The sequence below is a fragment of the Toxorhynchites rutilus genome, chromosome 2, assembly GCF_029784135.1.
Source record: "Toxorhynchites rutilus septentrionalis strain SRP chromosome 2, ASM2978413v1, whole genome shotgun sequence".
Classification (NCBI taxonomy): Eukaryota; Metazoa; Arthropoda; class Insecta; order Diptera; family Culicidae; genus Toxorhynchites; species Toxorhynchites rutilus.
Window position 1 is genome coordinate 1,533,783 of NC_073745.1, and position 14,883 is coordinate 1,548,665.

The 14,883-nt window shown below is 42.7% G+C and overlaps 1 protein-coding gene across 1 annotated transcript; it reads left to right on the plus strand.

The window, feature by feature from the left end:
- The first annotated feature begins 376 nt into the window (after positions 1 to 376).
- Positions 377 to 6,514, plus strand: LOC129771847 (uncharacterized). The gene has a single exon (XM_055775941.1). The coding sequence runs from the start codon at positions 377 to 379 to the stop codon at positions 6,512 to 6,514; it is 6,138 nt and encodes a 2,045-aa protein (XP_055631916.1).
- Positions 6,515 to 14,883: the final 8,369 nt, after the last annotated feature.

Here is a 14,883-nt window from a genome sequence, read left to right on the forward strand (position 1 = left end):
CAAACCATACAGTTTATACTTAAAACTAGTTGTGGAGTGAAAATTAAAATATTAAATCTATGCTAAATAGTGAGTAGACTAAAATAACTTAACCTATTGAGAACTTAACCTAGCTTTTCTTAATTCTATGTAGTGCTTATAGTGCACGGAAACTAAAATTGAAATTGTGGGTTAGTTAAAACTTATCGCATACCGAATTTTGTAAGTAAAAATATGTACAACTTATGAACTATGTTAAAATGAAATTAAAATAAATTACAGCTAAAGCAACGTCAAAATAAAACGACCGTACACGTGACTGGCTAAAAGAAATCGGTGCAATTTCTATAACATAACCCAACAAACTTTAGAAAATTCGTACTGTCGAATTGAGAATATGGCTAGTGCCGAGGCCAGTGCTACTCCCGCCGCTGTTGTTGAGTCCAGTTGCGTCAACTGCGACCGTCCGGACAGCTTTGACAACATGGTGCAGTGCGACACATGTAATTCGTGGTGGCACCAATGTTGTGCTGGAGTAACGGGATCTGTAGCGGAACGTCCGTGGAATTGCAGACAGTGCTCTAACGAAGTGTTGAGCATACGTACTACGTCATCGACACCAAGATCAGCTCGGATTGCACTGCAAGTCGAGAAACTGAAGGAGCAGCGGGAGCTAGAGCGCAAATTTATCGATGATAAATACAAACTTCTGGAGGCCGGAATCGAAGACGAGGAAAACACGAGTCAGCGGTCGAGAGTAAACAGACCAGCCAGCATCGACAGGGTAAGGAGGTGGATCGGGGAGAATGCGAGTCATATGGAAGGCGCCGTAGGTCGAGCAGCCACTGCGACATTGCCCCCCTCATCACTCAACCAAGGCGAAGCTGCTGCCATCAATACTGTCGGACCCATCCCAACTGTACACAAGGATCAGCAGGTGTGTAGCCCGCTGAGGCATCCGTCAATACCTTCGGGAAGAAATCCAATACAAGCGTCGGAAGGCAAGTCATTACCGCCTGCAGTGCCTACTCATGGAGCAGCTGGTATCGTAGGCACAGGTGGTGAGCACGTTCTACAGGTGGAGAAAGCGACACAACTGGTACGTTCATCAGTGCTGATTCCGGCGCCAGCAAATAACCAACCGTTGGGATTGCCCCCCGCGATAGTAAATAAAGGAGCGATTCCCAAGGTACCATCCAACCAATTGTGGCCATTGAGGAACGTACCCGAAGGTAAAAACGTCCCTAATCCCCCCGTACATCCACCACCAGGTAAGCCACATCAAAGCCAACCCAAAAGGCTACCTGCGGAGTCAAATAAAGATAATGGAATACTCCATTCATTAATTAAACAATTAGAGAACATGATTAAATGTCAGTCAATGCCAATTCCTCCAAGCAATACTGCCCCTCCAACAAGAGGTACAGTACCTAATTATCATCCACAGCCGAATGTTGCTTTGCCATTCGGTGATGTGTCGAACCCGATTTTGGGTGGTAATGAATATACACCCACCCCCTCGCAATTAGCCGCTCGGCAAGTGATGCCGCGAGATTTGCCTCAATTCTCAGGCAATCCAACAGAATGGCCTGTGTTCATAAGCAGTTTTCAGAACTCCACGCTTGCTTGTGGATACACCCATGCGGAAAATTTATGCCGTCTTCAACGCAGCCTGAAAGGCGCGGCTTATGAAGCGGTTCAAAGTCGCCTTCTCCTCCCAGCGTCAGTTCCCCATGTCATGGATACTTTGTACCTGCTCTATGGAAGGCCTGAGCTGCTTATACACGCGTTATTGGAGAAGGTTAGATCTGTCCCTGCACCGAAAACCGATAGACTTGAAACACTAATCGATTTCGGTATGGCAGTTCAAAGTTTGTGCGATCATCTCGAAGCAGCGAATCAACTTGCTCATTTGTCAAATCCATCTCTGTTAATGGAGCTTGTGGGGAAGCTTCCAGCCCATGTGAAAATGGAATGGGGTACTTATTTACGAAATTTTCCGGATGTGAATTTGAAAACGTTCGGCAACTTTATGTCGGACGTTGTTATATCGGCAAGTAAGGTGACCGTGTATAGTGGTATCAGTGGTAGGACTGCATCCGGTGATAAATCGAAGCCGAAAAATCGAGGAGCCATTAACGCACACTCTAATGAAATGGAGGAGGTGCGAACCAAGGAGATCCTATGCTATGCCTGCAAAAAACCAGGACACCGGCTGCAAGACTGTGGAACTTTTAAATCGCTAACCGTTGACGATCGCTGGAAGTGTGTACAGGCCAACAGATTGTGTCGAAACTGTCTGTGTAGTCATGGGAAGAGAAGTTGTCGTCGAACGAGCTCATGTGGAACAAACGGCTGTCCATATCGCCACCATCCTATGCTTCACTCGACGAGAACCGGTAACGCATTCAACCGTCAACTACAACCGGCAACTGGGGAGAACCATACGCACAGGCAGATGGAGCACCATGTTTTCTTCCGTATCATTCCGGTGATGCTTTTCGGACCTAGTGGAATAGTAAATACATTCGCGTTTTTGGACGATGGATCGTCGCTGACGTTGATTGAGGAGGAACTGGTCGAGCAACTTGGCATCGAAGGGGAAAGCCGCCCATTATGTTTAATGTGGACGGGCAACGTGACCCGAAATGAGAAAGAATCACAACAGGTGTCGTTGTCGATCTCTGCGACAGGTAGTCACAGAAGATATGCACTGGACGATGCTCGCACGGTTAAAGAGCTTTGTCTTCCGAGGCAAACGCTTTCGTACGGAGTACTGGAGAATAAATACGATCATCTTCGAGGACTTCCAGTAGCCAGCTATGTGGATGCTGTTCCTCGGTTACTCATAGGAATAAACAATTTAAATTTGATGGTTCCTGTGAAGGTGAAGGAAGGAAATATTCGAGAACCAGTTGCAGCGAAAACGAGACTGGGTTGGTACATATATGGAGGACATGGAGAACATGGCTCGAGGCAAACCCTCAACTGCCATTCTTGCAGCTGTACCAACGACGAAGATCTCCACAACACAGTTAAACATTTCTTCGATCTAGAGGAAGTCGCCACCAAGTCAACAATCATCCTCATGTCAGAGGAAGACAAGCGCGCTCAGAGGATTCTGGAAGAAACAACCGTAAGAATCGGGAATCGGTACGCAACGGGACTTTTGTGGAAGTTCGACCATATTAAGTTCCCGGATAGTTACTCGATGGCCCTCCGTAGATTACAGTGTCTCGAGAAGAGGATGGACAGAGATCCTAAATTACGCGAGAATCTTCGACGACAGCTCCTGGAATATCAGGAGAAAGGGTACACCCACCGTGCCACAGAGGCAGAATTGGCTAGCGCAGACAAAAACCGGATCTGGTACCTGCCACTCGGAGTGGTGGTGAATCCAAGAAAGCCTGAGAAGGTCCGTTTAATATGGGATGCTGCGGCTAAAGTGGGGGGAATATCTTTAAATTCCTTCCTACTAAAAGGACCAGATCAGCTGACGTCTTTGCCAGCAGTCCTGGTTCGATTCCGACAATTCATGGTGGCTGTTTCAGCGGACATCAAAGAGATGTTCCATCAAATACTGATGAGGTTGATGGACCGGCACTCCCTGCGGTTCCTTTGGCGTAGTGACCCTTCAAGTCCTCCAGAAATTTTCATGATGGATGTGGCAATTTTCGGATCTGCATGTTCCCCAGCGTACGCACAATTCGTGAAAAATAAAAATGCGAAGGAGTTCGAAGATCAGTACCCCCGAGCAGTAGAGGGAATCATTAACAACCACTATGTGGACGACTCACTGGAGAGCTACGCCAGCGTGCACGAAGCAGTTCGCGTTTCCGAAGAGATGCGGATGATCCATGAGAACGGAGGATTTCAGCTGAGAAATTGGTTGTCAAACAGTGAAGAAGTGTTACATCGTCTTGGAGAAAAAGAGCCCTCTGGTGGCAAGAATATAAGCCTAGACAGAAAGGAGTATGAACGAGTGCTGGGATTGCTGTGGTTAACGAAAGAGGATAAACTGTGCTTGTCCATGGAAGTACAACAATCAATTCAAAGGTTGATCAATGAAGGAGGAAGACCAACGAAAAGACAAGTACTAAAGTGCTTGATGGGTTTTTTCGATCCGTTAGGATTATGGAGCGTATTCCTCGTTCATGGAAAAATTCTTCTACAAGATGTTTGGCGGAGTGGTACCCAATGGGACGAGAAGATCAATGATGCAGCATTCGAACGTTGGAGGAAGTGGACAAACCTGTTCCAGAATATCCGTGAGATTCGAATCCCTCGTTGCTACTTCGAGAATGCGACTAACCAACATTATAAAAATCTACAGCTGCATATTTTCGTTGACGCTAGTGAAGCAGCATATTCAGCAGCAGCTTATTTCCGGATTACGAAACCGGATGGGCTTGTGGATTGCAGTCTGGTAGAGGCGAAGACAAAAGTGGCCCCACTGAAACCTTTATCAATACCACGATTGGAGCTGCAAGCTGCAGTACTGGGAGTTCGATTGATGCAGTTCGTCGAAGAAAGCCACACCGTGAAGGTCCAGCAACGTTTTCTCTGGAGTGATTCAGCCACTGTCTTGGCTTGGCTGCGTTCAGACCATCGGAGATATAAGCAGTTCGTAGCATGTCGTGTCGGAGAATTACTAACCGCATCGGACGTCCGTGAATGGCATTGGGTGCCATCGAAACATAACCCTGCAGATCTGGCCACTAAGTTTGGTAAAGGTTCCTGTGAAGATGTATCTCGTGTTTGGTTCAATGGACCAGGATTTTTGAAAGATCCGGAGTCGGAGTGGCCTCGCCAGAGGACCATAACAGTATCTACCGAAGAAGAGCTGCGCCCATGCCACGCACATTGCAAGATGTTCATACCCGAAATGGTGTTTGATCTCGAACGTTTTTCTCGTCTGTCCAGGCTGATAAGGTCTGCCGCATACGTCCATCGATGGATCGCTAACCGAAGGCGCAGAACTAAGGGAGAAGCGGTGTTCGTAGGACATTTGAGATCGGAAGAGCTGCTAGAGGGACAACGAATGCTGATCCGTTTGGCACAGTGGCAGGTCTTCACAAATGAAATGGTGCTGTTGACACGTAACCAACAGAGCCCAGCTGCACAACAAATACAACTTGAAAAATCGAGCGAATTGTACAAGTTAACTCCCATGCTGGATGAATTCGGGATCCTGAGAATGGACGGGCGTATCACAGCAGCTCCGAACGTGAATGAAAGTGTAAAGTTTCCTATTATTCTTCCTAGGAAATACAGACTTACTTACCTGCTGTTGGACGATTACCATCGAAGATTTCGCCATTGTAATATGGAAACAGTGGTAAATGAGGTGCGCCAGCATTTCCACATTCCACAGCTAAGAGTGGCCGTGAAGCAGGTAGCGAAATCTTGTCAGTGGTGCAGAACATATAAGACGGAGCCGTGTATTCCTCGGATGGCTCCATTACCTGCGGCGCGAGTGACATCGTTTCAGAGACCGTTTACGAACACGGGCCTGGATCTCTTTGGACCACTACTGGTTAAGATTGGCAGGAGCAATACGAAGCGGTGGATTGCAGTTTTCACCTGCCTCACAATCCGTGCTGTCCACGTCGAGGTGGTGCATAGCCTAAGCACCAGATCATGTGTCGAGGCTATTCGGAGGTTCGTTGTCCGCCGTGGATCACCAGCAACGATATACTCGGATAACGGGACCAATTTTCGAGGAGCGAGCCGACTGCTGCAGGAACAGATCGAACAGCTAGCAACCACCTTCACTAGCAGTTCAACGAAATGGATTTTCATTCCCCCCGGCACTCCTCACATGGGGGGTGCATGGGAGCGCATGGTGCTCTCAATCAAAACGGCCATGGATGATGCTTACAGCATCCATGGAAAGCTGAATGACGAGACATTAGTTACATTGGTAGTAGAAGCGGAAGGAATCGTAAACAGCCGTCCACTAACATATTTGCCGATTTCGTCTGAGGAGAGCGAAGCATTGACTCCGAACCATTTTTTACTGGGAAGTTCAAGTGGAGTTCGCCAGCAAGCAGAAGCGGATGACTCTGTAGCAGTCTTGCAAGCGTCCTTTCATCAAATTCAACAACACCTGGATACGTTCTGGAGAAGATGGCTGCGAGAATATCTGCCGACCCTGAACAAACGTACGAAATGGTTTGGGGACGTAAAACCGGTAGCAGCAGGTGACTTGGTAGTGATCGTCGATGAGTCGACCAGAAACAGATGGGAGCGAGGTCGGATTCTTGAGGTCATTAGAGGAAGCGATGGGAGGATTCGTCAGGCTATAGTTCAAACTGCGAGGGGGTTGATTCGTAGATCTGTGGGTAAATTGGCAGTCTTGGAGGTAGATGGTGAAGGTAAAACTGAATCAGATGACCAGTGTTACGCGGGGGAGGATGTTGGTACTGGCAACACGGCTTCAGACGCTACAGTCGGGGCACATCGATTCGATATAAGACGTCAGAGTTACAAGATCGAGAGGGAGAAGGAAAATCGCAAAGAGATGGAAGATTGATCGTTGGCTTTTCCGTCATGTCACAATTATTCTCGATAAAAATCTAATCAGCGTGAACGTGCTTTTTTAGAATTCAACTTAAAATCTAGTCGATTACTTAAAAGTATTCTTATATAGTTACAAACCATACAGTTTATACTTAAAACTAGTTGTGGAGTGAAAATTAAAATATTAAATCTATGCTAAATAGTGAGTAGACTAAAATAACTTAACCTATTGAGAACTTAACCTAGCTTTTCTTAATTCTATGTAGTGCTTATAGTGCACGGAAACTAAAATTGAAATTGTGGGTTAGTTAAAACTTATCGCATACCGAATTTTGTAAGTAAAAATATGTACAACTTATGAACTATGTTAAAATGAAATTAAAATAAATTACAGCTAAAGCAACGTCAAAATAAAACGCCCGTACACGTGACTGGCTAAAAGAAATCGGTGCAATTTCTATAACATAACCCAACACATACACCGAATGGCGCTGGGGAGTAGCAATACAATTTTGTACATTGTACAATTTCCGGCGATCCTAACTTCAACTAGCCAATAAAGATGTTGGCCAAATCCTTAAAGCCGTCATGGGAAGAGAAAAGATAGTGAATCCCCTGTAATTTTCACACTCCAGAGAATGACAAACGTCAAAAAACTTCTTTTTAAACCTCCACATAGTAATACTTATTTCAATGTCACATCACTGACAGTTGTAAGAATGATATTTTCTTAGATCCCTTTTTCGAGGATGTTTTCCAGAGAAAGACGTGCAAACAAGTTTTATTTTATTCGAAAAGTCTGATTTTCATCAGACCAGATTTTTCAATCTGGAAACATTTACCAGATTTTTCATCAGACTTTTCAAATAAAATAACACGTTTTTCGCTGGAAAACATCCTCGAAAAAAGGGATCTAAGAAAATATCATTCTTACAACTGTCAGTGATGTATTCCACGCCCACCCACGACCCCAGAGATGAACTGCTGTTCTTATGGCGGGAAGTACAGTGCATAACTACTTTAACTTAATAGCATTCCTCTACCCTTCGGGGAACGCCGGGTGACAGATTAATATTCAGAGATAAAAAGCGTTTTTGTCATCCTGTCTCGTCGCTCTTTTCGCACGCTATCATGGGGTTGAATTCCTAGAAGACGAAATTAAGGCCATCGTTTGCTAATGTCTACATTTAATGACGACGCAACTGTGGAGTAGCGCTATCTCCACGGCAATTAAGTATCTGCTCTACACGACAGCTGCTTCTGTCGACTGGGTGTTTTTTTTCTGCTTGTGCTTGCTTCAATCAGCTTCTTTGCTGCCTTCCGATTGCTTATAGAGTCAGTGAAAAAAATGGGTCAACAAGTTACTTTCGTTGAAACGGTTTGGCTCCCCCACTCGAACATTGTTCGGTTCTTTCGCACGTCTTGTTTTGGGTGAGTTATGAGATATAGAACGGAAAATGCGACTGGAAACAAAGCTAAGCTTGCAGTGCTTGAATTTTGGGCTATGAATATGGTTTCGGTAAATAATGTTTCGTTCCGTTTTGATGTAATCATTTATAAGTTGAACTGTACAAACATTCACAATGTTATTGATAAATCACCGAAGTTTCCGTGTAAATAATGTAAATTATTCTATTTCGCCGGAGATTCGGGACACAATCCACAACAGAGATAATGTCGTAACTATTTACTTTTTGAGTAGATTCAATACAAATGCAATAACGTTGTGCAATTTGATGCCCCACTCGAGACAAACTTTTCGTCGCTCTAACTTTGTATCTTCAATCTGTGAACAGTATGAAACCGTAGCGAGAGGTAAATATTTCACGGAGGGAGTTATTCCTATCTATGCGAACATGTTCTCAATCGTGGTTCGATCTTGCACAGATAAGACGAAGGATAAAGTTTTGATGCTGGTTTGCGGTGGGAATGGAAAAAGGCATACTACGTATGTAACATTCTCAAACGAAAAGTTTCTGCTGGCATTGATATATTGAGTCACCTTCTATGATGTAATGCAACAGATGTCGTATAGAGTAGTGCGGGGTAAAAATGCGCATTGGCCTTTTTGGAACAAACGAGCTTAAAAATTTAGTTATGAGGAAAGAAGACTTTTGCGTTGTTCGATCTATTTTTTCAATTTTGGGGATGACCATTTAGTTATCTAAACTAACTGAAAAGTTCCAAACTACATTGTCAAGGGACCCTTCGTTCTATAGTATATAATAGTGCGTATTCGTTTTTGTGAGAAAGTTCAAGAGCTCTTTTTTTAGAAACTCGATTAGTTGTAAAATTGCTTGTGGGAAACTATTTCATTCAATCTAAATCTCAGAACTCACAAGAAGAAAACTATTTCGAAAAAACTGCACTCCACAAATGCTCAAAATAGTCTGACAGAGGCTTCGGGAGAGAGTCCTGAAGCGTCAGATTGCGACAGATCTCGGTATTTCTGAATCAGTTGATTTGAATCTTCTTTTATTGACATTTCTACTTCTGCTGGGATGTACCAGCGAGCACCTAGGGCGGTTCAGACCAGTATTCAAGAGTGAGCAGTCTGAGGATCTGGTGAACCGTTGCAGAGCACCGGACAAAACATTCTATGGTATGACTCTCAAGCAGTTACGGCGCCTGGCGTTTGATTTTGCGGAAGCCAACAACCTCCAGCACGAATTGAAGCAAGTTGCAAAACTGGCAGGAAAGGATTGGGCTTCTAGCTTCATGAAAAAACATCGGCTGATTCTTCGAACCCCGTACAGCGCAACGAAGTAACAGTGTTCCAAGACAAAGTGTCGAAATCCTCTGAACCGAAATCCAAGATGAAAAAGAAAAATAAACAATGGCTTAAAAATAATTCTAAATGAATTTCAAATAAAAATGTTTTTATTTTCACCATACATTCAATTCAATAACGGTTAAGTTTCGTTTATGTGTATGTTTTCACAATGAACTTCAAATAAATATTGTTTTTTTTTTTCAACAATGAGTTTCAAATAAATCACGTGAGAGCAAAAAAAAATCCAAAGATTTCCACGTAGTATGTGGATGGTCCGTTATCATAATTCTAGGTGCCAAGAATTAATCAGCACATAACAAAACCATATTCGACCATAACAACCACCCTTCTCCAACCATGAAACATCATTCAACACCCACCTCTCCACTGGATGGTGCCTACACTCTCTAGTAATGAAGCTTCTTCCGCTGGTAATGATAAAGCAGTTATTTTTGTTACAAGTTATTTCTGAAGTTCAATTCAATAAGTGCGCACTTTTGCCCCCACTATGGGGCAAAAGATCGCATTTGTCATTTTGTTTTAAAATAGGGATGTGTCCAATGAAGCTTCTTCCGCTGGTAATGATAAAGCAGTTATTTTTGTTACAAGTTATTTCTGAAGTTCAATTCAATAAGTGCGCACTTTTGCCCCCACTATGGGGCAAAAGATCGCATTTGTCATTTTGTTTTAAAATAGGGATGTGTCCAACTACAAACAAAATTCGAGAAATTCTTGTACTACGTTTCGAAGGTAATATAGTGACAATTTGGTAAGCAAACTGATTTTTTTTGCTTTTATTTTAAGAGTTATTGGACGACAACAGTCGCACCTTTGCCCCGCACTACTCTCTATGTTTTCTGATCGAAATTTACACATTTGAGCCTCCATTATCTCTATGGATATGCGTTATATTTAACTCCAAATTTTCATTTTTCGGTGATTAGCAAACAGAACGAACCCAAACGAGAGAAAGAACTTTTCGATTGCGTTTAGTGATCACTTAAGATGTGTTACAGTTACAGTCAAATGTGAAATAATAGACAATTTCACAATTATATGATTGACAATGTCAGTGCATTTATACAGTTATTATGATAAAAGCTAGTTTATTGTTTTGCGTGATATTATTTGTTTTATCACGGCTGCAGAAAGCACCGATTTAACTTATTGTGAGTTGTGATTTTCTTTCCATTGGTTTTCTCGGATATGTTCCTTTTGAACATAACCACCCAATGGCAGTTCAACAGTGGATTTATCTAATTAAGTCGGAGTGGTGTAGATAAAATTTATCGATGAAGTGTTATAAAGGGTGTGTCACATCAAATTGCATCACGGAAAAAACGCTGTAGAAATTTAATTTTTAGGAATTATATCTTCAGCTTTCGCTTATAATCAGATAAGAGTCTATAGATCACGTTGGCCATGCTTCACTGTCAATTTTTCGTAAATTTGGAAAAATGTCGTCGAACGAAAAGGAGCGTCGTGAATTAATCCTGTGCACTCATTTCGAGAATCCGGAGTTGTCACATCGGGACATCGGTAAGATGCTGGGAATCGTCCAATCCACGGTCAGCAGAGTACTAAAACGATACTTCGAGAACCTAACCATCGACCGGAAGGTGAAGAACGGCAAAAATGGATGCTCCGTCAGTGAAAAAGATCACAAGCGCGTAGTTGAGCAGTTTAGACGTGATCCGAGAAGTTCGGTCCGGGATGTCGCCAATAAGCTGAATTTGTCAAGTTCATTCGTCCAGCGGACCAAGCAGCGGGAGGGCCTGCGTACATAAAAGATTCAGAAGGCTCCTAACCGCGACGAAAGGCAAAACATGGTGGGGAAGACGCGAGCCCGGAAGCTGTACACCGAAATGCTGACGAAGCCGCATTGCCTGGTAATGGACGACGAAACCTACGTCAAAGCGGACTTTCGTCAGCTGCCGGGCCTGTTGTTCTTCTCCGCAGAGGACAAATTCAGCGTTCCGGAGGAGATTCGCAAGCGGAAACTATCCAAGTTTGCCAAAAAGTACATGATGTGGCAAGCGATCTGCTCTTGCGGAAAGCGGAGCGCCCCCTTCGTGATGACCGGCACGGTAAACGGGCAGGTTTACCTTAAGGAGTGCCTACAGAAGCGCTTACTACCACTATTGAAGCAGCACGAGGGCCCGACCATCTTCTGGCTGGATCTCGCTTCGTGCCACTATTCAAAGGACGTGTTGGAGTGGTACGAAGCCAACGGGGTCACCTTCGTGCCAAAGGAAATGAACCCACCCAACGCGCCGGAGCTTCGCCCAATAGAGAAATATTGGGCGATTATGAAGCAGGCCCTCCGGAAGAACCCAAAAGTTGTCAAATCGGAGGCGGACTTCAAGAGAAAATGGATTTCTGTTAAAAAAAAACTACAACCTGACGTTGTACAGAACCTTATGGACGGGGTAAAGAGGAAGGTGCGAGCATACGGGCTTGGGCTCGAAGTATGAATAAAAAGAAAATGCCAAAAGTTGTTTAATAGTTTTTATTTTATTGTCTAAAATTTTCAAAAGGATCGGTCTACTGGGCGAATTTCTACAGCGTTTTTTCCGTGATGCAATTTGATGTGACACACCCTTTATGTACTCATTTCCTCCGGCTGGTCAGTAAGGGATGTATCTCTTGTATTGAGAGAAGAACAAACAAAATATAACTCCCGGGAAATTTGCCGGGGTAACTCTTGAGTTTTCTGTTGCGGATAGCGGATAAAGGCGTGAAGTGGGTTGTATTTTATCGTTTTTATGTCTGTCCCGATCCACTCGTTTGTATATTCTGTTGCTTCGATGCACGCAGACCGATAACTGTTTGTATCCATAACTTGGAAGGCGTAGAAGCAACGATAAAATAGGGAACAAAAGTGTTCTGTATAAAAAATAAGGTGCTTCAAGCTTATTTGTATTGACAGGGAGAATTATTCAATATCTGGCATATTCGCTGGTAACATGGTTGAACTAGAAAAACCAATCATGCTGTTATTGAAATGATACCACATTCACTATTTATGCTTCAGCTAATACTTCAAAATTTAATTCGGACAGTAAAAATCGATCATTACGACGTTAAAACCTGGAAGCATTCTATTTCACCTTCGCTTCGGTTATTTTCTACCTTTATTCAATCTGATATTGTCGACGACTCCCTGAAGTCTAATCCAGCTAAAATGTTTTTTTAGTGCGGATACTAGTAACCCGATAACTTCATTAAGTGAAGAGCAACACTAACGCAACAACACGCTTTAGCGAAGAGCCGATTTTGTGGCATTTTGTTCTGTCAAATGTAATTAGTTTTAATACTCCGCTGCATACTCCGGACTAGCGTTATTCGTTTTACTTACAATGGAAGTGGAGAAAAGAAGTTTGCCGAACGTTTGGTTCATTTTTGAGTGCTGTTCGAATTCCCACAGATTTTCAATAAGCTACTTTATGTTGGATTCAGAATTGCGGAAACGATTTCGAACATTTTACATACTCGCAGTGATCTGGTCGTTCATGGACACAGTGGTAAAGTTGTGTCCATGTGTCCATTACTCGAAATTTTTTAGAGATATTTTCCCTTTTCAAAATGCTCTTAAACAAGTTTAAGCCATGCATCATATATCAAATCGCAGCAATTCACACATAAATATTTTTTCACCGACAAAAATTTGAAACCGAAATTAAACTAAGCTGGCTTGAGTGCCATCGATGGTACACAAACTTTTCAATTACAGATTCTCACCCCCACTCACCAATACCAGTGCCGAAAATATTCACGTTCACGGCATTCAAATACGGCGAATTTCAGCCTGCCTTGTATTGACAACCTACTGCTCAAGCGAGAGTCGATAAATATGGAACAACACTATCAATGAACACCAGTGCAATGAACATCAACATCAGCTTGCCATAAAGTTCATTTTATCATTTGCATATTCATTTTCGCCATGATATTCGTAACGTCGAAATTGAATATCATTGCGTGTTAGTGAAAATAAAAGCATAAAATTCAACGTCAACTAATTGAGAGTGAAATCGATTAATGGTAAATGATAGCCATTTATTATACAAAATTCTTGTTTTTGGTGACATTGGCAATGAAATGTATGGTATAACTCTAGCTATATTTTATGAATCTACTCCCCATTGGCCAGAAATGGCGTACACCCCAATTATATGGGCAATGGGTGACAATAACAGACGAGCGAAAAACGAACATAATCTTGTTTTGATTTCCGGTTTAATGATACTGGCTATAAATGACTAGCAATCATATAAAACCCCTACGATATGGGTATTGGATGGAAGGGTTTAAACAGCGGAAGTCGAATATCGTATTCCGGTGGCTTCCGGTGCATTGAAAACCCTAGGAGACCGAAAATGAAGTTAGTGAAATGGAGTTAGATGAAGAAAGTGTTAGAATCTAAGATCGTGTTAGAGCGAAATGGCGATAGTAAAAGATCATATAAAGCGGAAACGGACCGTACCCTTCACGGTAAAGATCGCGAGTTCAATTCTCACTCCCGACATTCTTCCAAAAATGGAAGTGACAAGCCAGCCAAAAAGGTGTTGAAAGTCATTATAATACAGTATAAAAAAGAAACGGAAACGGAACGCTCAACGCCGTTCAACGCTAGATGTCGCTCAATCGCTCAACACCGCACAACGGGCAACGCTCAACGAAAGCTAATGTTGCCTTCTCCGGATTCCTTTGTTTCTAAATATGGAAATCAAACACGTTTTCAATAGAAATTCACTGCAAGCGATGAGGATCAACTTAACGTTCGTGATAATCACCTGAAATTATTGACAGTAATGGAAGTGCCTGAATGCAGGCTTTCCGAAATTCGTTCATGCTCTATTCGTTCAATATACCAGACAAAGTTCACGCGTCTCGACTCTTGTGTTATACTCATTATGACAGATATGGCGTTGAGTTTCAACAGAAGAAAATTCATCCGACACTGGGAAAAAGCTAATGTCTTCATTCGTGAACAGATTTTGATAATTTGTGGCACTGACCAATACATAAATGCATGCTTATAACGAAGAATACACTGCGTTTCATAACTATAGAACCACTCATTTTTTCTGAGTTTCCAGAGATATGTTCGAAGTCGGTTGGATTGAAGTATTGGGTTTGGGAAAAAGAAATGTCGTATATTGTCAATATATGGTAACACTTAAACATATCTTGTGTTGGACTTATCGCATCGGTTCATACTATACGGCTATTTAAGGTGAAGGTGGAAGCTAGCCATTGTAGTAGTATAGGTAAACCCACGTGTAAAAATGGGGTAATAGTGTTTGTGAGAGAAGAGCGAAGCCCATGTAAATAGATCAATTCACTTATCAGACTGTGTGGCGCTTCATTGACACTGACAATACTGATTATACGCGAGCGTAACATGAGCAAATTTATAACACATGCGAATTGGGCCTCTTTTGATATTAACAAGTTCTTCCGCATGCTGATAATTCCTTCATATTTTCCTTCGTTGGTCGTATTGTTTTCACATATTCACGTTGGAGAGCCTTAACTCTTCTCTTCGTTGGCCGAGACATTTTGATCGAATGTAGTACTTTTCCGTTTATTGTTTTTGAAAGCAT

Coding starts and splice junctions, on each gene's coding strand:
- LOC129771847 (XM_055775941.1), top strand. CDS start 377: ATGGCTAGTGCCGAGGCCAGTGCTACTCCCGCCGCTGTTGTTGAGTCC.